Source organism: Orycteropus afer, unplaced genomic scaffold, assembly GCF_000298275.1.
Source record: "Orycteropus afer afer isolate SDZICR_OR568_19922 unplaced genomic scaffold, OryAfe1.0 scaffold00050, whole genome shotgun sequence".
Classification (NCBI taxonomy): domain Eukaryota; kingdom Metazoa; phylum Chordata; class Mammalia; order Tubulidentata; family Orycteropodidae; genus Orycteropus; species Orycteropus afer.
Genome location: NW_006921637.1, coordinates 11167807 through 11190932, shown reverse-complemented (window position 1 = coordinate 11190932; position 23126 = coordinate 11167807). Strand labels below are relative to the sequence as shown.

The 23126-nt window shown below is 44.4% G+C and overlaps 1 protein-coding gene across 1 annotated transcript in view; it reads left to right on the top strand.

Annotated features, from left to right (window-relative positions):
• The first annotated feature begins 12417 nt into the window (after positions 1-12417).
• The window catches only part of TRIM67 (tripartite motif containing 67), an 88151-nt gene continuing 77442 nt past the window's right edge, over positions 12418-23126 (top strand). The window contains exon 1 of the mRNA XM_007938490.2: positions 12418-13470. Coding sequence (XP_007936681.1) covers positions 12418-13470 — 1053 coding nt within the window. The remainder of the gene's footprint in view (positions 13471-23126) is intronic.

The following is a 23126-nucleotide window of genomic DNA, read 5'->3' as shown; positions in this document are numbered from 1 at the left end:
TTAGAGGAGGTCAGAACATGTGGCCTCCTTGCCGTTTTTGTAGTGTGCATATGTCTGTCAGTGTCCCATCTGCTTTTTGATTTTTTCTTTCCCTCTCTTCTTTTGAAGGAGCTCTGGTGGTGTAGTAGTTAAGGCATTTAACTGCTAACCAAAAGGCTGGTGATTCATACCCACCAGCTGCTCTGGAGAAAAATGAAGCAGACTGCTTCCATAAATGTCCAGCCTTGGAAACCCAATGAAGGTCGCTATGTGTCAGAATTGACTTAATGACAAGTGAAGTTTAAATATCTTCTTTTGAGTTGAGAATGATTTTTATGATTCCATTTTGTTTCCATTATTGATTTAATTATACTGCTTCATTTTAGTTTTAGTAGTTGCTCTAGGGTTTACAATATCAATCTCTTTCTTTTCCTCCTGCAACTCCAATTATGTGTCTGTGTGATTATTTGATTTAGTTCTGGTAGCATAGTGCCTAAGGCACTTGACTGCTAACCAGAAGGCTGACGGTTCAAACCCACCAGCCACTCCTCGGAAGGAAGGTTGGGCAATCCAACTTCTGTAGTGATACTACCTCGGAAACCCAAGGAGGGGTCGCTGTGAGTCGGGGGCGACTCGACGGCAAATAACAACAACAACAACAACAGCTCTTAGATCCGTATCACATGCTTTTAGATTATTTGGTAAGTTGGACCACTTGCTTACAAAAATGGATGAAGATAAGAGATCTGGGCTGACCCATAATGACACCAATATTTGACCTCATTGCACAGGGTAGAAGTTCAGAGGAAGGGGTGCAGACAGCAGAGGCTCAGCTGGACCAGCAAAATTCAGTTCCAAAGGTACATTCTCCAGTCAAACTGTCAGTTTAAAACTGGAAAGAGGAGTGAGTAAGCACTTAGAAAACTCAAGAGGTGATAGGGTTCATGTTCAAGATGACACTGGAACAGAACAGAAATAACTTATGGTATAGTAGATGGTCATACACAAAGGTGACATTGCGAATCTCAGCACCTGATGAGTTCTGAAAAACTCTGTGAAGGGTTTCCAATTTTCATGGATGTGGACTCACCAATTTGAACCAAAATCTCTAGATTTCAAGGGAAAATTGAGTCCCAGATGTCTGTTAACACATTTTAAATTGCTGTCTCCTTTATTTGGCCTAGAGGTTATATGAAGATAGTAATGATGTCTGTCTTTCACTAATGGTGCCTGACACAAGCAGGGACACAAACATTTCTAAATGATTGATGATCTGAAATCAGAAGGTGTGGGTTAAATATCTGTTTTACCACTTAATGGCCAAGTACACTTGAATAGTTATTTAATCTCTTGCATCCTTTACATTCTCATCTGTAAAGTGTGACCATCATAATCCTACTTTGCAGGGTTGTTATGGTGATTAAATGGGGGAATATAAGAGGCAGGTGTGAATCTCATGTCACAAAATGCAGGGAACAATAAATATAGCTTTTAAATCGATTCTATAAGTGAATTTGGTTTCCATTTCACTACTATTCTACTGAATGATGGAAAGTTATTTATCATCTTTCACTTAAGTGTTCCCTCAATCATTTCCAGCAAATCCTCCCTCCTCCCTCCTTTAGGGTCTGGAGTAATTTTAAGTTCTGGAGGGTTTTACATTATTATAAGAATGTGAGTCTGTGCAGGGAAAATAAGCATCTAGTCTCTGTCACTGTCTTCTTCACACACACTGGCATCTGTTAGAGATGTCTGGTTTCCAGTCTGGCTTCTGGTCATGTGGTCCTTGTAGACTCCGTCTGAAAGATCACTTTTAGGTTTGCCAGTTTTCTGGGCTTGATCTGAGGCACAATCAGGCACAGAAAACATTCTAGTGCTTCTGGTACACTTGTGGGGAATGCAGGGACTCAGAGCACTGCCTTGGCCAGTTAGCTATTTCATCTCTACTGCCTTTAATCCCATCTGGACTTCAATAAAGCTTGCTGTTTGCCATGAGTTCCAAAACTTTATTTGACTCTCTTCATTTTCAAACCCATTATGATAACCAACCTTTTTCAATGGGTACTGAGTTTAAATAGGAAGGCTTTGAGATTAAGAGGAGTGATCAAAAATTTTAAAATATTGAAAATATTTTGACTAATATGCCCAAATATTAGCTAGTTATATGTACATGAAAGATGTAAAATATTACTTGGTCATAATTTCCTTCTTTAGCATTTTTTTAGTAAAAGTTTAAAAAATCAATGTTTTTATCTCTTCATCTATACATTGCATAAATGCATACACTTACCTCTGTTTTCTTCTAAAAATATATTGCTCTCTAATTTAACAAGTCCATTACTTCTATTTTTTTGCCTATGACTTTGATATCTGCCTTATATATTAAGCTCCTCTGAAGCTGAGATCATATTTTTCCTAAACACCACACCCATTTCCTGATAGACTGATTCTGATAACTCACACATGACATGTGGCTCTCTTTTCCCACTATTCTCAAGTGCAGCCCTCTACTCCAGTCCAAACAGTGTACTTGTAGTTCTCTTATTCATAAATACCTATTGAGAATCGACCAGAAAGCAGTTACCATGCCATATGTTGGAGAAAGTGGAAAAGTAAAAGAGTAATTATACCTAATGTTCATTGAGCACTAAGGACGACACACTTTTCTAAGTGTTTTACATGTCTTGTTCTACTTAGTTGTAACAATTCCTTGAAGTATGTACTGTTATTATCTCAATTTTATAGCTGAGGAACCCAAATCTCAAAGAGATTAAACATCTTGCCAAACTTTTCCCACATGGTAAATGGCAGAGCTGGGATTCAAACTCAGGTGGTTCAGCTACTAAGCCCATACCCATGGCCATCATGCTGCCTCTAGAATCCATGATTTTGGTCAATTTCCCACCAAAACCTGAGGAGATCTTTATGTATAAATAAGTCAAATATAATTGATGTTAAGAAAGTGTAGGTCACTTAAGTTTGTAGTGACTTTCTTGTCACAAAATAAAGCTTTTGGCTAGTGAATTGGATGGGGACATTTTTGAATGGCCTTTAGTACATTACTATAGGAGCTCTGGTGGCATGGTGTCTAAGGCATTTCACTGCTAACCAGAAAGCTAGTGGTTCAAACTCACCAGCCATTCCTTGGAAGGAAGACTGGACAATCTACTTCCATAGAGATGCCACCTCGGAAATCCAAGGAGGGGTCGCTGTGAGTTGGACCGACTCAACGGCAGTGAGTTTTGTGGGGTATTTTTATGGAAAAGATACTATCCCTGGTGGCATATGTGTTCCCTCCCCTTGGTAGGTATATCCTTGCAGGGGAGATGGATGAATAAAGCTATCAGAGTCTGAAAATGTTCCCACATAACAATCCACTTTTGCTCTGATTTCTCTTATTTCCATCAAGTAGCCAACTGATGAAAATTCAGTGTTGTATGTATCATACTTTATAGTTTACAAGCCTTGGGGGTTTGGTTTTTGTTTTAATAAGGGAGGCTGTTGGACTTATAGGACTTACCAAGTACATTCTAATATCTCATTGATTTCCTGTCTAAAAGAATATTGAGCAGAGAGAACTGGGACATCATGGAGCCATGGCTTCTACTGTGTGGTCAGGCAGAGGAAGCAGGGAGCCCAACAAAGGGGAGCAAATGGTCCATTAGAATTGATGGTTAGGATGAGAATAAAGGGGGAGGTGAAGATTAACAGACTGAGCAGGTCATGCTATAAACAGAAAGCAGCATCCAAGAATGAAGAAGGTAAAAGCAACAAATAGTCAAGGTCAGAATCCAATTGGGACAAGTTGAGAACAGAAAAATTTCCATATCCAAATAGAGGTGACTAAAGTATCCAACTAAAAAAGGGGTCACCTGAATCGTTTGAACAGACAGATGGATCAACTTGATCATATCTTTCTGAACCCCTCCATCCCAAACTAATTTTAGAAAAGAGAGAGAGAGAGAGAGAAGGACATTTGTATTTATTGTAAAAGTAGAGGGGTGTTTTGTGGGCAGAAGTGTAGCTGGCTCCAGAAATATGTTAGATTGTGGATCCCAGTAGGCTCTTTCTCTATGTATTTCTGTTTTATTCTTCTCTTTCTGTTTCTTTGGTTTTTCCAGTACCCCAATAACTCCTTAACTGATGTGCTACAGGATTAAAAAAAAATATTAAACTGATGTGTCCATGCCCAGACTAAGCAATCAAGTCTAGAGTTTGGGATCAAGTGTATTAGCATGGCTGGTGAGAGCTACTGCGTAAGTTGAGGCCATACTTCACTTCCATCTCTCTCAGTGTGTGTCCTCAGGCAAGTCCCTGTTGCTGCAAGATTATATCACTCCAAACTAAACTCATTGCTTTTGAGTGGATTCCAACTCATAGCAATGCCTGTTGGGTTTCCAAGGCTGTAAATCTTTACAGAAGTAGATTGTCCTATTTTCCTTCCACGGAGCTGCTGGTGAGTTTGAACCACTGACCTTCTGGTTAACAGCCAAATGCCTTATCCACTACACCACCAGAACTCCTTTCATCCAGTTAAATGTAAACTACTATAAAGATTTTATATATATGCATAAAACTTGGGTGACACAAACAGTTTGCAATAGATTGCTAACCTAAAAGGTTGGTGGTTTGAACCCATCCAGTGGCTCCGTAAATGGAAGTTCTGGTGATCTGCTTCTGTAAAGATTACAGCCAAGAAAACCCTATGGAGCAGTTCTATTCTATAATACATGGGGTTATTAGTCAAAATCGACTTGTCAGCTAAAAACAACATATATATGATCATATATGAAAGGTGTCTTGAAAATATAAAATAGTATTACAATTTTTATGGCTAAAATTTGTAACCAGGGGGAAATACTTTGAAGTCCAAATTGCTTTTGTGGTAATAATACTAGTTTTCATGCATTATAAAGATACCTTGAGTATATAATGCCTTGAGTCCTGTAAATTGGAATCAATTTGCTTCATCTGGGATTTGATTCTGAAGCCCTTTACTGGCAAAAGATGCAGTAAGAGAAGCATCTTTTGCCTTTCCAAGACAGGGTCTCCCACTCTATAGAGAAGGTGGGACTCAGATTAGTCAGGAGGGTCAGATTAAGCACGAATCAAAGACATTTGAAGGGGACAGTGGTTGGATTTTAAGACTAATCTATAGAACCTGTCTTATGGAAAAGAGGCTAATTGTACACTCTGGAAAGATGTTCTGCGTTGCTAGTTGTAATTGTTCCTCAGTAACTATACCACAAAGAAAATGGTTTGGTGTGGTGTGTGAAAGTGAACATGGCCACTTTCATCCAGTTAAATGTAAACAACTTTAGACCCTATGGTTCAGAGGCTATGGTTTGTGTCAAATTCCTCAAATTCTTCTACACTATAAACAAATAAACAAACAAGACAAACTAAACTAAAGGGGAAAACACAAGCTTTCCTTCAAAAAATGGTTTGGATTCTTATGCTTGAGATTACATCATCTATTTTTAGCTGACAAAGCCTTTTTTTTAACTTTTTATTGTGATTTGGGTAAAAGTTTACAGCTAAAATTTGTTTTCTATTCAACATTCACACATATTTTGTTTTGTGACATTTAGCTGATAATGAGTTTAATTCTGTTCTACTTGGGACTTGAAATTCAAAGCGTTCTGAAGATAAAGCAGATTGAGTGTTTTACTGCTAATTTACTGTGTTAGCTGAAGAAAAATATTTAATTTATTTGTGCCTTTTTTGGAGGAGAAATAATATTAGCCTGAGAGGTAACATTTGCCTGCCTCTTGAGTGTTTCTGGGACATGTAGCACAAAAACTATTTTGGAGTGTATTATCCAAAGTAACTCATGGCAAAGATTGTTTTTCCTGCCTTGATTGCTGTGTATTGTGGAGTTTTAATTACTAATGTACTGCCCAGATGTGTCCAAATGCTTCTCTTTTAAAAGAAAAAGGGCAATGGAAATTGGAGTAAGTGGGATACCATTAAAGGGACTTAACTTCAGTATCACAAATTAAATATAGGCTATCTTTCTGATATCCATAGGGAATTTGGAAGAGAAAGGGAGATGATCAAAGGAGAGAGAAACAAATGGGAATAATAAGGTTAAACACTAAGGGCAAACACGTTGAAGAATGTTAAGAGATGTTACACACGCACCTACCTGCTTTAAACTGGGAATTAGAAGGAGAAAATTTCCATAGGGATCCACTGCTATCTTCTACAGGAAAAAAAGAAAAAGAAAAAAATGTATTTCCACCAGAGCTGTACTTTTCTGGATACATCATGGGGATGAATATTCTTGAATCTTCAGCTAGTTGGTAGACAAAGATGGATAATTTACTATGAGCCAGACAATGGTGGTGAAATCACAAAAGCAGAACAAGATAGACATAGCTCCAGTCTTTGAAGAGCTTTTTACATAGAAGAGAGAGAAACATTAAACAAAAATGATGGGTGTTGATAAGGGCTACAGAGGAATAATACAGAGTACTTCCAGAAACATGGAGGTACACTAAATCTAAAGACTAGGGATAGTCTGGGAAGCAAAGAGAATCACCTCCCAGTGATTCCCAGTGCAGAGGTATGGTAGTAAATCTCCCCTCTTCGACTTATCAGGAACCCAAAGCTGGGATTGAAGGCCTCATCAGAAACTGTTGCTTAAAGGAAAACACTGAACTTGAAGTCAGACTTGTTCTAGGCCCAGAGACGTTGAGTTTCCTTATCCCAGTTTCCTTTTCTCTAAAATAACAATAATAAAATAGTTCTATGATTCTAAATGATTGTAAGATGCATCATCAATTTAATAATAGATTTTTAAGGTAAAGGCAGGGAAAGGAGAAGTGTGTGTTAATTTTAGGATACTTTCTGATTTCAGAAATATAAAAATATGTCCATCTTAAAATTGAGGAAATGAAATGATACCTACTTCTCAGGGTTGTTGTGAGGGTTGAATGTGATTATATATGAATATAACTTCACTCTGTCAAGCATTCAATGCAAATATTATTACTTACTCACCCTCCACATAGCACAGCCTTCAAGAATATGTCTGTGACTTGAAAACAAATAGATAAGTCCTTCAGTTGGGGACTCAAATTTCTTTACAAGAGTCATTTCTTTAGGTGGGATATGTCATTCTTTTTTTAAACCAAATTTTTTTTTATTGTGACTTGGGTCGGAGATTACAGAGCAAATTCATTTTCCATACAACAGTCCATACACATTTTGTTTCATGACATTGATTGCAATCAATGCAATAGCCCTCCTCCCACTTCCTCCTTGTGGCTACCTTTTATCTGTGTCTTTCTTTCCCCTGTATTCCTGCCCTCTGAGCTGTCTAAAGAATGTACCTATCTGGTGTAAATATTCACCCCATACTCTTATCTATTGTTTGGCTGGAAGCCACAGGCTTGAGTTCAATTCCAGGCCCAAAAGGTGTCTAGGGGCCACCAGTCTCTATCAGAAGGTAAACCTGGTGTTTTTTTATACGTGGGATACATCATTCTCAATAATAATTAATATACCAAAAACCGAACCAAACTCACTACTGTCGAGTCAGATCCAACTCATAGCAACCCCTCCTTGGGTTTCTGAGGCGGTATCACTATGGAAGTCGATTGCCCAATCTTCCTTCCAAGGAGTGGCTGGTGAATTTGAACCACCAGCCTTCTGGTTAGCAGTCAAATGCCTTAGGCACTATGCCAGAAACTTTTAATTATAGGAAAGAAATTTCAAGTTCAATTAGTTCTATCACTAACTTTTATAATAGAAAAAGCCTGAAGATTAGAGAAATAAAATGACTTCTCTATATACATGACACAATTGGGACAGAAAGAAGACATTTTATAGATGGCATTGACAATTGTTAGTAATTATAGTTCTATACAGTGATGCACTCGAAGCTAGTTATGTAACTCCTGCTTATACAAACTCCTGTGAGGCTTATAGCTAACTTTACCCAGTGAATTTTGTCTTTATCCTTGGTTCCTAAGAGATAAATTTCCAAAACTTTGGTATCCAGTGATTGAAGTGTATTTGATGAGGGTTGCAGACCATACCTGACTGACAAGTTATGTTAATGAGGTGACTTTTGGGTGGGAACTGACTTCAAGGCAGGGGGTCTGGAGTTTGAGTTCAATCAATCATGCTTACACTAAGTAATGAGGCTTCAATAAAGCTATGGGCACAGAAACACCATGGGCTTCCTAATTGGTGCTAGACATGGGTACGCAGGGGAAGGTAGTGCATCCTTTGGAATATGGAAACTCCTCATTGGGAATCCTCCCAAATCTTGCCCTACAATAAAACTGTAATCATAAGTATAGAGCTTTTATGACTTTAATGAGTCATTTTTGTGAGTTATCAAATCCGAGAAACAGGATCCAGTATATCAGAAGTGAAGGAGCCTTGATGGCTCAATGGTTAAGCTCTAGACTGCTAACTGAAAGGTTTCTTTGAATCTACCAGCCACTATGCAAGAGAACAATGTGATAATGTGGTTCTGTAAAGACTTACAGCCTTGGAAACCCTGGTGGGGGGGGGGGCACAGTTCTATTCTGTCCTGTATGGTCACTATGAGTTTGAATTGACTTGACAGCAAGGGGCTTTTAAAATTGTTTGTTTGTTTGTTTTATGTTAGAAATGAAGGGAGTCCAGGGAATCTCTGAGCTTATGGTTGATGTCCTGAAAGGATAGTGGGAAATCCTCAAATTTGTAACTAGCAGGTCAGAAGTGAGTGTAATAGGGACCCCCAAGCTTGAGCTGGTATCTGACATCTTGGACAGACTTGACTATCTGGAAGACTGTGTCCTTTAACTTTTGAGGTCTGACTTGGATCCAGGGATAAGTGGAAGAAGTGCAGTTGGTGTCAGAACAGAAGTAACACAGAACAGAAATTTTTGACTCATTCATTCAGTTGGTGTGAGAAGTGCATTTTGATTGACCCACTCAGTATAAGATACTACACCCCCACCAACAAAGCTAAGCTAATTTAGGTAATGGAATTGGGGTGGTGGGAATGGAGCTTGTGAGAAATGTGTAAATGTAGAATTCTATGTATAAGATGGATTTCCTTCCCAAGGGAAAGAAAATTATGCTAAAACTGAGTGAAAGAACTGTTCAAATTATAAGTTCTTCTCCACAGAGAAAAGATTTACATGACCCTTAACATAACTCCCTCTCCCCAAGCAGTTTACCTCAGCCTGAAAGAACAAAGCATAGTGGATCTCAGGCATAGCTGCTTGTCAGAAAGAGGACTGTTTACAGTAGAACCATAAGTGGTTATGACTGTTTTGCTAGTCACCAGGAGCCTGGGCTGGGGTGAGGTGAGCGATTATACTGCTTAAATCACAAGAAATATATTTTTAAGTGCATTCAACTATAGAATCACCTGCACCATGCAACCACATTTCTGCCATGAAACTGTAGATTCCATAGCAACTTTTTTTGAAGGCTTATTGAACCACTATATGCTCAATATGATTTATCTGTACACAGCAGATTAGGATAGGTTTGTCACCATCTCCCATCTGGGGATACTGATGCCTGGCTAAATAATTGCTCTATGCTCCCTGTAGTGGAGGAGACAAGAATCAGGTCTTCTAACTCTGGGGGATGCTCTATCTGGCACTAGATTGGCCTGTTCTTCAACCGTGAGGCAAAGGGTATTAGATAAACTGGAAGAAATCGGCTCAACAATGGACAAAGCTGAGCTTAAGATTCATAGGAAGTTGTTGTTGTTGTTGTTATGTGCCGTCGAGTCAGCCCTGACTCATAGCGACCCCTCCTTGGGTTTCCGAGGCAGTATCACTACGGAAGTAGGATTGCCCAACCTTCCTTCTGAGGAGTGGCTGATGGGTTTGAACCGCCAGCCATCTGGTGAGCAGTCAAGTGCCTTAGCCACTATGCTACCAGAGCTCCCATAGGAAGTAGAAAATGTAATTAATATTTACAATGATCTCATTTAGCTACTATAATACTAGTTTAACAGATCCAAGATCCACGACTAAGAAAACATAACCAGCTTTCTCAGGATGTTTGTTTTCACAGTCTTGGACTCACGCAGAACGACATCACACCTTTGCGCTCCATAGGGTTTTCATTGGCTGATTTTTTAGTAGATTGCCAGGCCTTTCTTCCTAGTCCATCTTAGTCAGGAAACCAGGTCAGCATCAGAGCAACACACAAACCTCCAATGACAGAGGGGTGGTAGTAGGACATGAAGTACATTGAGAGGGAATTGACAAGTCTCTGTCCTGGAAGAGAAGAATTCTAGCACTAAAACCCCAATGCTCCCCGCCCTAAGGTGTGGCCAGTAAAGGAGCCAATACAAGTACTGACTCCCAGAGTTCTGGGCCATATTGCTTACTGTCAGAGATGCATCCTCATGTCCCTCCCCCAAGTGTTCTACTTGCAGACTCTCCCTCCCAGAACCAGGGCCTATGCAACAGCTGCAGCTGCTGACCAGCCCGCAGGCGCTGCTCTCCCTCACCCGGTAACTGGCAGATGTTAGCAATCAAGCCTTGGGCTTCAATGCCTATCTTTAGCCTTTGTTTGGAGTACCAGAGAACCTCAGGAAAAGGGGGAGGAGTTACTTCAATATCCATATCGTTGTTAAACAAACGATTTCCAATTTGTGTCTATTTCATGCCAGCGGGAAATTTCCGTAGGCAAAGCTGGCTGAGCTGTGAGCGCTTCCCTTCTGCTATCCCCACCCACCCAATCCCTCTGCTCTTGCTCGGCAGCAGCAAGAGAACAGAGGAACAGAAAGAGACAGCCGGGGCCGCGGGGTGGGAGGCCGTTCCCGCCGTTCGTGGCTGGCATTTGAAAATGTGAAGATTTTTCCATTCATAAAGTGTATGTTCTTGCTTACCGGTTTCCCGCCCTCCCTACCGGGCCCCACCCTCAGCCAGTTTAAAGCCAGGTCCCAGGTGCTGTTTCTGTTCCAAGATGCTTTCTCTGTTCCGAGGGCTGAAGAAAGCGGAGAGCTTTCCTGTTTCGCGAGGGCGCCTTATTTTTGTAAACCCCACCTTGTGTTCTCCTTTAGCCTGTATAGATGACTATCATTCACCGAGGATCAGCGTCCTTGTTTGAAATGAAGACACAAAATGGCTTGTGATTCAAGGCATAAATAAAACCTTACCCTTTGACTTCAGGCTGTCCGACATTTTGTGCCCTTTCATTTTTAACTCAATCATAGATTTGGGAAGTGACTGTCAAACCATGCTACCTATTCATTTGTAAAGGACTGCCTTTTTAGGTCTCTGTGTTTACTCTTAAGGTTTGAGTGGGGGATGGAGCAGGAATGGGCAAGGTAGATGGTAGGAGGGGCGGAGTGGGGCTGGGAGTTCACTAATTCAAGACGCAATCTCCATTCAAATAATGGATTGTTATTAACAATGATCCTCTCTGCGAAATTCTTAAAATTGCCCCTTGACTCTCCTAGCAGTAAGAGGAGAGCCCTTATTTGCTGAGCTGATGCCTCCTCCTTCTTCCTCCTCCCCATTACTCTCAGCTCTGGAAATTACAACTCCACTGCGCGCCTCGCTGGGAGGAGAGGGTGGCGGGAGGGAGACAAGGAGGGGATTCCCGAGCCAGCCTGGCGCTCGCCCTCCTCCCGCCCTCCTCCCAGTTCCGCGGCCAAGGTCAGAGGCGCCGCAGGAAAAGCGGCTGCGAACCCGGGAAGCAGGTCAATCCCAGTCGCTGGAAGAAAACCCCGCGTGCAGTCGGCCCCGCGTCTGCAGCAGCCGGGGAGGTAGGTGAGCTGCTTTCTCTGGGCCTGCCTGGGGCTTCTCAGAGGTGCCAGCGGTCGCAGCGTCCAGGCAGGTAGCAGCCCTCTTCTATGCATATCCTGGAACTTGGGCTTCCACCTTCCCTGTTCGAACGCTGTCCACCGCCTTCTGGTGCTGAATCCAGCCCCAAGGCCAAAAAACTTGTGTACGTGCCTGCTCACTTACGGATCGCCCCTGTTTTGGGAGGAGGGGCAGATTAAAAAGGAGCTTCTGGGCAGCTAGCTGCCCACTGGAACCAAAAGGTTGAAACAAGAGAGCTAGCAATCGTCAGCCCGGCGTCTGGTCCAGATGTGGAGAGGAGGAATGCTCTGCAGCCACGGGCGGCGCTAGTGCTGATTCATCACAGAGAGTGCCTCGGCAGGCTACAGCCAGGGCAGCAAGGTAGGACCGGCTCCGGACTCTGGCCGCAGGTTGAAGCCTTTGGGCCCAGGAGACCTGCAGGCAGGTGAGGACTCCTCTACCCTCTCTTCACCCTAATCATTTTAGGGCGGTGGCCACAAGACAGAGAGAGGGGCGTGCCCTTTGCTTGTAAAGCAAGCATGGTTGTGTGATGTCCGCCGCCTCCTGTTTCGCTGGTGCTAACCGCGCTTATCCTCCGCCTTTGCCTCAGGAGCTTCGACCATTCTCACTCCCCTAAACAGCTAGGGCCGCCTGCGCAGCTATGGAGGAGGAGCTGAAGTGCCCTGTGTGCGGCTCTCTGTTTCGGGAGCCCATCATTCTGCCCTGTTCTCACAACGTCTGCCTGCCTTGTGCTCGCACCATCGCGGTACAGACTCCGGACAGCGAGCAGCATCTACCCCAGCCGCTCCTGCACTCCCGGGGCTCGGGGCTACCCGCGGGTGCCGCCGCTGCACCTCCTTCGGACTACGACCCGGTGGCTGGCCCAGCTTGCAGCGGCGGTGGCGGGAGCGCAGCTGGAGGCCTTAGCGGCAGTGGCAGTGGCGGAGGTGCAGGAGGTGGGGGAGACCACGCGGACAAGCTGAGCTTGTACAGCGAGACAGACAGCGGCTATGGCTCCTACACTCCAAGCCTCAAGTCCCCCAACGGGGTTCGTGTGCTGCCCATGGTGCCTGCGCCACCTGGCTCCTCCGCCGCTGCGGCCCGGGGCGCCGCTTGCTCCTCGCTGTCCTCGTCTTCCTCAAGCTCCATCACGTGCCCGCAGTGCCACCGTAGCGCCTCCCTGGACCACCGCGGCCTGCGAGGCTTCCAGCGGAACCGGCTGCTGGAGGCCATCGTCCATCGCTACCAGCAGGGCCGCGGGGGCTCACCAGGGGCGTCCGCTGTTGCGGCCGTGGCCATCTGCCAGTTGTGCGACCGCACCCCGCCGGAGCCAGCCGCCACGCTCTGCGAGCAATGCGACGTACTCTACTGCGCTGCCTGCCAGCTTAAATGCCATCCGTCCCGAGGACCCTTCGCTAAGCACCGCCTGGTGCAGCCGCCGCCGCCGCCAGCTCCAGCCGAGACTGCTGCTGTGCCCCCTGGCGCTGCCCAGGGCGCCCCCAGCGGAGGCGACGGCTGCAAGAGCCCGGGAGGCGCCGGGGCGACAGGGGGCAGCGCGGCCCGCAAATTCCCCACGTGCCCGGAGCACGAAATGGAGAACTACAGCATGTACTGCGTGAGCTGCCGAACCCCTGTGTGCTACCAGTGCTTAGAAGAGGGCCGGCACAGCAAACACGAAGTGAAGCCTCTGGGAGCCATGTGGAAGCAGCACAAGGTGAGCAGCTGCTGGGCAGGGCGCGGGGTGAAGGGGGTGCAAAGGAAGAGTGCGATTGTGATCTCTTCCTTGGAGAGTTGGCAGAGAACGGTCCAGAGAGGCAAGCAAGAATTACTTCATACATTCATTCTGTCAGTAAGTCAGTCATTTATCACTTAATGAACACTTAATAAACTCCAAGTAGTCTGAACTTGAGACTGGAGACTATAAAGGAATGAGAAGATAATTTACTAGATCTCCTTCCATCTGAGATTTTTCGATTCTACACAAAGGGCAAAACGCAGAGGCAGAGGCAGAGGGCCCATCCAGAGTTAAAGCATCCACGCCCCCTTCTTCCCTTTGAAAAGACTATTTTTTGAAGTGTAAATATTATCACTGCAGCAGAAAAATGTCTGATGCCTTCCTGCAATTGGTTAATCTGCTCTCAAGGAAGTCAGGACTCTCTCTCAGCCCTGCCTTGAAGGGATGCACTAGTATCCTGCACAGCAGAACCCCCATCAACTTCCAAAGGGGGAAATTTCCTAGTCTCTCAACTTGCCTTTAGCACTTTCTACCCTCAGAAAACCTCTGAGCCTAGAGGAAAGATATGGCTGCCCTTGGACCTTGTGTACCTCAACTCTTAAGAATTTGAATGTGTGTCTTTCTAAGAAGGGATTGTCATTTTCCTCAGAGACTTTCTTTTATATGATGATTCTGCCACTATGGGGCAATGGCAATGTAGGGGCATATGCAGAGCAAGTATTTGGTAAGACAAACCCTTACCTCTGCTGACTGCACACACTCCTTCCCAAGGATTTGCCAGAAGAGGCTATGCCACTTCCCAGGCTGGAATGGAACATTCCCCAAAAAGAAACTTTCAGTAATTTGTAGCTGACAACGTATCTGATACCCAGAGACAGACCCAAACCCATTGCTATTTAGTTGACTCATAGTGACCATTTGTTGTTGTTGTTATGTGCCGTCGAGTCAGCCCTGACTCATAGCAACCCCTCCTTGGGTTTCCGAGGCAGTATCACTACGGAAGTAGGATTGCCCAACCTTCCTTTTGAGGAGTGGCTGGTGGGTTTGAACCACCAGCCTTCTGGTTAGCAGTCAAGTGCTTTAGCCACTATGCTACTATGACCATTTAGGACATAAAACTGCCCCATAGGGTTTCCAAGGCTGTAAATCTTTATGGAAGCAGACTGCCTCATTTTTCTCCCATGAAGCATCTGAGAGGTTCGGACCACAGATCTTTTGGTTAGCAGCCAAATGCTTTAACCACCGCACCACCAGAGCTCCTCCCAGAGACAAACAGTAAAGCCTAAAATCCATCCAGGCCCTTGATTAGGCACTTTGGCAAAAGTGGGATCGGTCTTCTAACTAATTTCCCACCCCAAAACCTAAACTGAGCGAGCAAACTCACTGTCACCAGAGATCAATGAGCCAGTCTTGGAAAAATTAGAATACCTGTTCAAGGACTTCTAAATTCATTTTCAAATCCAGACACCTGTCATTCAGTGGCTTCTTTCCAGTAAATTCACACCCCTCCTCCCCCAAAGAGGCAAGAGGTATCCAAACTGTCCAACCAGAAATATGTATTGTGATTGAGGAGGAAAGCTATAGAAATTGAAGCAATTTGTCAAGACTATCTTGGGTCATCCATTCAGTGGGCAAAAAGGGGGAGCACAGATGAAAGGAAATGAAGGGATTAGCTGTTTCTATCTAGAATATATATATATGAAATATATATGAAACAAACTCACTGCCATAGAGTCAGATCCAACTCATAGCTACCCCTCCTTGGGTTTCTGAGGCAATATCACTACGGAAGTAGATTGCCCAACCTTCCTTCCGAGGAGTGGCTGGTGGGTTTGAACCGCCAGCCTTCTGGTTAGCAGTCAAATGCCTTAGGTACTATGCCACCAGAGCTCATTGCACATTTAGTTTCTATATATAATTTTGAAGTTTTAGCACCAAAGAGCCCTGGTGGCACAAAAGTCAAGCACTTGGCTGCTCACCTAAAGGTTGGCAGTTCAAATCCACCAGCAGCTGCCCAGGAGAAAGATCTGGTCATCTGCTCCCTTAAAGATTACAGCATAGGAAACACTATGGGGCAGTTTCACTCTGTCCTATAGGGTTATTATGAGTTGAAATCTACTCCACTGCACACAACATATATCATTTAATCAGCTACAATAAGCATTTGACCTCATTGGTTACTTGAAAAAGTGTGCTGGTAATCTGTGATGTTATTTAAGCAGAGTCCTAAAATAGTTCTGTTGGTTCTCATTTATATGACATTTTGTTGCATACTGTTTCACAGTAATTGTAGCTGCTTTACTTATTTCATCTTTCAAGTGAAGAGATATCATTGTACAAATAAAGAAATCATTTGCAAAGAGGCTGTGATCAATTACCTAGACAAGAAGTGTAGGTTCTAAATCTAACATTCAGATTACATGAGCTGTTAAATTTTCATAGCCTAGAAGGAAGGTTGGGCAATCCTACTTCTGTAGTGATACTGCCTTGGAAACCCAAGGAGGGGTCGCTATGAGTCAGGGCTGACTCGACGGCATATAACAACAACAAAGAGTGCTAGCACTAATTCTGGGTGTTGCCACTCAAATCTTCAGAATCAGTGAAGAAGAGAAACCAAAGGGAGTTGAGATGAGAATTTATGATGTTAAAAGAGGTTAAGCCTTCTACATGAAAAAGTGAATGGATAATCAGCTATGGTTTCCAGAACCAAGGTTGTGCAGAGAAACTCAGTCGTCATCTTTGGTTTGGCATCAGTAAGTTTTGTTTTTTTTTTTAATTCTATCCTCAACCAACATTGCAGAGTTATGAGAAAATATGGAAAGTACATGTTGTTAGGAAAGTGTGGAAGTACAGAAGTTAAAGTGAAAATAAGGAGAGGAGAAAATAACCATGACCTCGACAGATCAGAGCAGGCTTTATTGAAGAAAAGCCTGTGAGGGATGACTCTAGAAGCCACGGGAACAATATCAGTTGTAGAGTAGAGCCACGCCTGGGGGAAATGTTGTCCCCTTTTATAGGGACCTCTGGTATGCAAGGGGTTTTGCAAGAATTGCAGTTTCCAGGAACTGGGGTGATTTTGACATGGTGGGGGAGCGGAGTTCTGCAGGTAGAATTTATCTTTGAGGTTTCACAAGGTTGGGGAGGGTGTAGGTCTCCAGGTAGAATTTATCTTTGAGGTTTCAGGGTGTCTTAGCCAAGTTTAGAGTAGTCAGTTCAGTCCTTCATTCCGTACTCTAAAGGGATATAAGAGGAAGGAAGGTTGACGCCTTTGTATCTGACTGCTTCCTGCTGATCAGGGGTGGAGGATGTTCTGCTGTTCCTTTGTGGAGTCTAGAGAAGGAACATAGCTTTCACATGATCTTGGATGGTTGCTTGGGTGTTTGCTGCCACCTGTTCAGTTAAGAAGTGTTGCACCAGGCTGATAAGACAAGGGAGAAAGGAACAAATTAGGAGTAGGCTAATAAAGGGAGTTATAAGAGGTATGAATCAGGATGGGAGATTTCCTAAGAACCAAGAGGGAGATGCTGTTGCTTGGACTTGGAGTTTGTTGGCTAAATCTCGGAGGCACTGTGCGCCATCTCGAACTCGATGGGATTGGTTAGTATAGATGCAGCATTGCTCTTGTAGAAGAGTACATAGTCCCCTGTGGGCACCGTGAGAAGGTCCAAGCCTTGAATGAGCTGGACTGCTCTTTGCTGACTTATTGGGGTATCGTGGGACTCTGAGATAGGGATCAGGGTGTTTGGAGTCAAGAGATTAATTCAGAAGGATAGGTATGCTAAAGTGCAGGTTCCTGTCCAGTTGGTAGGGAGACATAGATAGACATTTGTTCCACATACCCAAAAAAGGCCGGGGACAAGATCAAGGCAGGGAGAGAGATCGAGCTGTGAGACTTGAAAGATTTTACCTGTATCAGGTCATTTTTGGTGTTCTCTCGGTTATACCAAAAGATAATTGAATGTCCTAGGCTCATGGTGGTCAGGGGTTGAAATGACAAGTACTGCTATTGAGGGAGGGGCATCTCTTGAATCAGCCTGAGGGTATTGAGATCTATAAAAAGTCAAGTATACCCCTTTTCTGGTAGGGGGAGGAGACAGTATGTGCCCTTTGTGTCAACTGGGGTTGGGACAGATGGCCACCTATTTCCCATTCCAGGAATGTCAGGATGAGAGTTTTGTCCTTGACAATAGAGGCTACCTGGGGAGGTTCCAGTGGTGGAGATCATGGGTGGTAGTGTGATCCTAAGGTAAGATGTAGCCCAGCCTGAACAGGAAGATTAAGGTGACCCAGTGGACCTGGGACATGGAGTGTAAAATTGCAGGTTATTTGTGATAGGGACCCAACTTCAGAAGATCCTGGGAAGGGCTGATGGGAGATATAAGGAGGGGCTTGGTATGCTAGGGTATCACGAGCCTGGATAGGCCCGTGGATGAGGTGTTGGTGAGGTTGGAGGGTGTCTAAGGCCATTTTGAAGTTATTGATGTCGGCCCTTTTGCGTAAGTTTTTTCCTCTGTTCCAGCTGTCACCATGTAATGCTTTGAATTCTGGGCACAGGTTTAAATGGTAGTGCAATCCAGCAGGTTTGGCGAGTCATGCTTGTGGAGACACTGAAAAAGCTTGGTTAGCAGCTTGTGAGAGATGGAGGCAGACCCAGCACGCTGGTGCCAATGAAGAATTGGATTGTTTGAGGAGGGAAGTGGTTAAATGAATTGTTTGATTGATATACTCAGGTAATTCAAGGGTTAGGGTCAGGGGGAGAAAGGGTACCAGGTGGAGGAGACACATTGGCAAGGGTTAGGAGGACAAGCGAAAAGTTTGATTACAACCGAGGTATGACGAAGGGCTATTCTGGGATGGTTGGTATCCCAAACAGCTGGATTTACATCTCAGAGGGGAGGCTCCAGGGACAGGAGGCTAGGGGAGGGTTTGGTATGGGAAGGTTTGGGGAAGGATAGATCAGTCTGGGTGTGGAGTAAGAACATGGTTGTGATATTTAAAGGGGGAAAGTAAATGGAGGCTCCTAGCTTATGAAGGATGTCTCGTCCTACTAAGTGAACTGGGCATTGGGAAACTATAGTAATGGAGTGAGTAAAGATTATATTTCCAAATGAGTATAGTGGGGTTGGGTTTTTCAGGGGTAGGAAATGGATCCTGACACTCCCATGATAGGTTGAGGGCTCTCAATAGATGGTCCAGACCAGCATGTTAGGAGTGAGAGAGGTGCCCATGTCGACCACAAAAGAAATAGTTTGGGCAGCCACTGTCCCTGTGACCCTGGGCTCCTCAGGATCACCACGGTTGGTGACAAGGGCAGCGGAGTCCAGGTCCCCTCATTTTAATAACTGAGGGTATGGGTCTTTGGGGTTTGAAGATAGCTGTACTGAGGGTCAGGGTGGCCACCCCTCAGGGCAGTCCATCTTCCAATTGTCTGCAGGTGGAACATGGTTTGTTTGGCGGTCGAGGATTGGGGCACGCTTTGGCCTAGGGTCCATGATTGCCGCACCTGAAACAGGCCCCTGGAGGCTGTTAATTTTGAGGTTTGTCCCCGGGTCTGGGAGGCCTGTTGGCTAGAGTTGTGCTTGGCTTTGGAATCCTGAAGCGCTGCGGTTAGGAGCTGGCACTTTATTTTAAGGTGGTTCTTTTTTTCCCTTTTGGCCTCCTCTTCTCTATAATTAAAGACTTTAAAGATGAGGTATAAAAGGTCCTTTTGGAATGTTTGGGGACCTTGTTCAAGTTTCTGAAGTTTCCTCCTGATATTAGGGGCTGATTGGCTGGTGAATTGGACATGTAGGAAGGGAGTGCCCTTGGGGGTAGTGGGATCAAGATTGGTATATTTGGTAATGGCTTCCATCAGATGGGCCATAAAAAGAGAGGGGTTTTTGTCAGGTTTCTGAGTAACTTCTCTAATTTTTCATAGTTAACCTGAGTGTGGGTATTTTTTAACATTCTTTCCATTAGACAGGTGATCACGTGATCTCAGTGGGTAATGCTGGGGTCTCCTGTTTGATATGTCCAGGCTGGCTCACTAGTTGGAAGAGCTTGATCAGCTACTGGTTATTATCTCTATTTTGGCCATGGAAACAGTCAGCATGGTCACTTGCTGCTTGCCAGATATGAGACTATTCATCTGGGGTTAGGGTGGCAGTGAGGATATAGTAAATATCTGACCAGGTAAGGTGATAAGCTTGTTTAAGGAGGAGGAATTCCTTATGAAATTTGACTGGGTTCTCCAAGAAAGACTCCAAATTTCCCTCTATTTGGGACATATCTGCAATTGAGAAGGGAACATGGACCTGGACTTGTCCCTCAACTCCTGCCACCTCCCTTAAAGGAAACATGGGTTGGGGTGGGAGTGCTGTTTTTGACCAGGTGGCTGGGGGTGAAGGAAGGGAAGGCAGGGTAGGGTCTGGGGGAGGAGTTGCAATGGAGGGTGGGAATGGGGTCTGAGGCAAGAAGGGATGAAGAGGGAGGTCTGCTGGAATTGTGGGGTTGATAAGGGGAGGGGTCATTTGGCGGATCAGAATTGGTGCAAGTTGGGGCCAAAGGGGGAATGGAGGGGATATCTTGCGGGGTAAGTTTCTTAGAAGTTTCAGGGAAAGGAGTATCAGCAAGCAAAAGTTGGAGGGGGGAGCATAATTTGCAAAGCAAAGGTTGAGAGCAGAGATAAAAGAAGGCTTGGACATAGGGGAACCTCAGACCATTTGCCATTTCAGTGAAGGAAGTTATTAAGATCATGTAAGATGTTTGGTTCAAATGTTCCAAATTCAAGCCATCGACTACTATTATTTAATTGATACTGAGGTCAAATGTTAGTGGATAGTTTGAGGAGAATTTTGGGTTTTATGTCTGGGGCCAGATATAAGGTTCTGAGGTTTTGGAGAAGGTATCTGAGGGGTGAAGTGGGTGGTGGTGCAGATGGACCAGCTCCCATGCCTGGGAAACTGGGAGAAGGAGAGGATAAGAGACAAAAAGGAGAGTTGGAGAAAATAAAAAGCTGGGGCTCAGCTTGTCAGAGAGCATCCTCCCTGGCTCACCATGCTGGGTTGGGCCCTCTCAGGGAAGGGGGACATCTCCCAAACCTTCGCTGAAAAGGGGGACTCCTGGAGTCTGGATGGTAGTGAAACATCAGAGGGTCACTGCAGGGCACCTCTGCAGGGGACCAGAAATTGAATAGGGAAGAGAGGATGAGAGGGAGTGACAAAGGAGACTTACCTGGCCCTGAGAAGGACTGATAAATGGCTGGTGTTGTTTGCATGTCGAGAAATGGCAAATGTCCCCAGATCTGGAGGTCAATAGAAGTTAAAGGAGGGTTTCACATAGTGAGTCCAAACCCAGTGTTCTGACATCCCCTAGGGAGTTATCAGGGTATCCAATAAAGGATTATCATAGCCCTTGTGCCACGCCACTCACGTGGCAATGAGGCTGCAAAAGCCATACTCCCAGGGAGAGGGAGGCTTCAGGCTGTGTATTAGTGAGCTCAGTGGGAACCTTTGTTTCCCTGGAGATGCCCGTAGGCTATGGAAGGAAGTAAGAGGGGAAAAGGGAGATGAGGTGACAGACCAGGGGCAGCAGCCCCCGCCTCAACCCCATCCTGGGTTTTGGCACCACTTGTTAGGAAAGTGTGGAAGTACAGAAGTTAAAGTGAAAGTAAGAAGAGGAGAAAATAACCACAACCTTGACAGATCAGAGCAGGCTTTATTGAAGAAAAGCCTGTGAGGGACAACTCTAGGAGCAATGGGAACAATGCCAGTTGCAGAGTGGAGCCATGCCTGCGAGAAGTGTTACCCCCTTTTATAGGGACCTCTGGTGCACCTGAGGTTTTGCAAGAGTTGCAGTTTCCAGGAAGTGGGGTTGATTTTGACAAGATGGAGGGGGGAGATCTGCAGAGTGGAATTTCTCTTTGAGGTTTCACAAGGCAGGGGAGGGTGTGGGGTCTTCAAACAGAATTTATCTCCAAGGTTTCTTAAGGCAAGGGAGGGTGTGGGGTCTGCAGGTGGAATTTATCTTTGAGGTTTCAGGGTGTCTTAGCCAAGTTTAGAGTAGCCAGTTCAGTCCTTCACATGTGATATCTGTTTAATAGAGTGGGCAGTGTAACCCATAATAGCCTGTGGGAAACATGGCTATATAGAATTGTGGATCTCAATATTATGTCTGGTGCTACTGCTTCATGGAAGAAGCTATGAGACAGTTTTGTGAAAGACTATTTTCAAGAATGAACATAAAACTCTTCTGGTCTCCTTCAGCAGGTGATGTTATTTTTCTCCAGAAAGGGAAATTATTGCTTACATTAATTATGAACATCACAACTTGGGGCTGGGGAGCAAAAGAAAATGTAAATGAGCACACCTGGTGGATTCTTATTTTGTAAGCAGGGAAGTATACCACCCTTGTGAGTTGTGAGGAAAGCTACTTTTCAAAGATAAACTAGGATGCTGTTTCAGACTCCCACTGTGGCAGTTTAAGTTCTTTGGTAAAACTTAAAAGTCCCTGGCTTTTTTGTTGTTGTGGTGATGATTGTTATCTAAAAATTCCAGAAGCCATGACTAAACCTTGCATGGTAGCAGAACTAGAAGTGGGGCATGAGCATTCCCCCAGTATTGCTCTGACTGGGAAGCCTTCATCACATCTTCATTCCTTTTGGTGTGATTGGGGTTCACCATCTGATAAGGAATTCTTAGGTAAAGAGGCCTCTATGTATCACTTAAAAAGTCTATTTTAAAACAAGACTGTTTGTGACCTTTCAAAAATAGTATGAAAAACTTTAGAGCCTGGCTAAACACATTTGTATGTGATTCTCCTGGAAGATGATTAACCATTTCAAAGGACCTTTGATATGAAGAAACTATATATTGTGAAGGACAAGATAGAGAAGGACATAGGGCAGCTGGCAGAATGAGGGCACCTATAGGCAGAGCTAAAAGAGCTTTGTAACACTTGCCTAAGCAGGGTAGAGGCCAGGCCAAGGGGTCAAGGGTCAAAGAGAGGCACACCTATGAGCATGGCCTAGGGGAGGCTGTCCCGATCAAAGAATTGTATCCAGAGTTCCAACTCTTGAACCTGAGTTGTAACCTCTTGCTTCCATAATAAACCCCATAATTGGGAGTATTGTCTATGAGTTCTGTGTGGCTATTGCAACAAATTATCAAACCAGCAGAGAAAGAGAGTGCCATGGGAAGGATGGTTGGTGTCAGAATTGGTAAAAAGGTTGGAGGGTGGTGGCATGTCTGACTTCCACCTCGTAGGAATCACCCTTGGGCTGTTGATGTGGTTCTCGATCCTCCTTCCCTGCGGTAAAGTTAGAGGAGGTCAGATGATGCCTCCTCCATGTCCTTTTTGCAACAGCTTTCCACAAAAGCATCGGGCTCTTTGCCTATTGATTAGGGAGCTCTAGTTTTCCTGAAGTCAGGGACTGGTCACTGTGTGCTGTATCTCTTCTCTAGTTTGACATGTCATTGGATGTCAACAGTCTCCTTTAAGTCCTGCTTCAGGGAAGATTCTGACCTTTTCAGAACAGATAATTGACTATGAATTAAAATGGGAAGTTGGTTCCTGAACCAAGGTTGTGAAAATATGAATAACCCTTTCCTCAAAAATCCTTAGAAAGCCACTGAGAATAGAAGAGGATATTAAAAAAA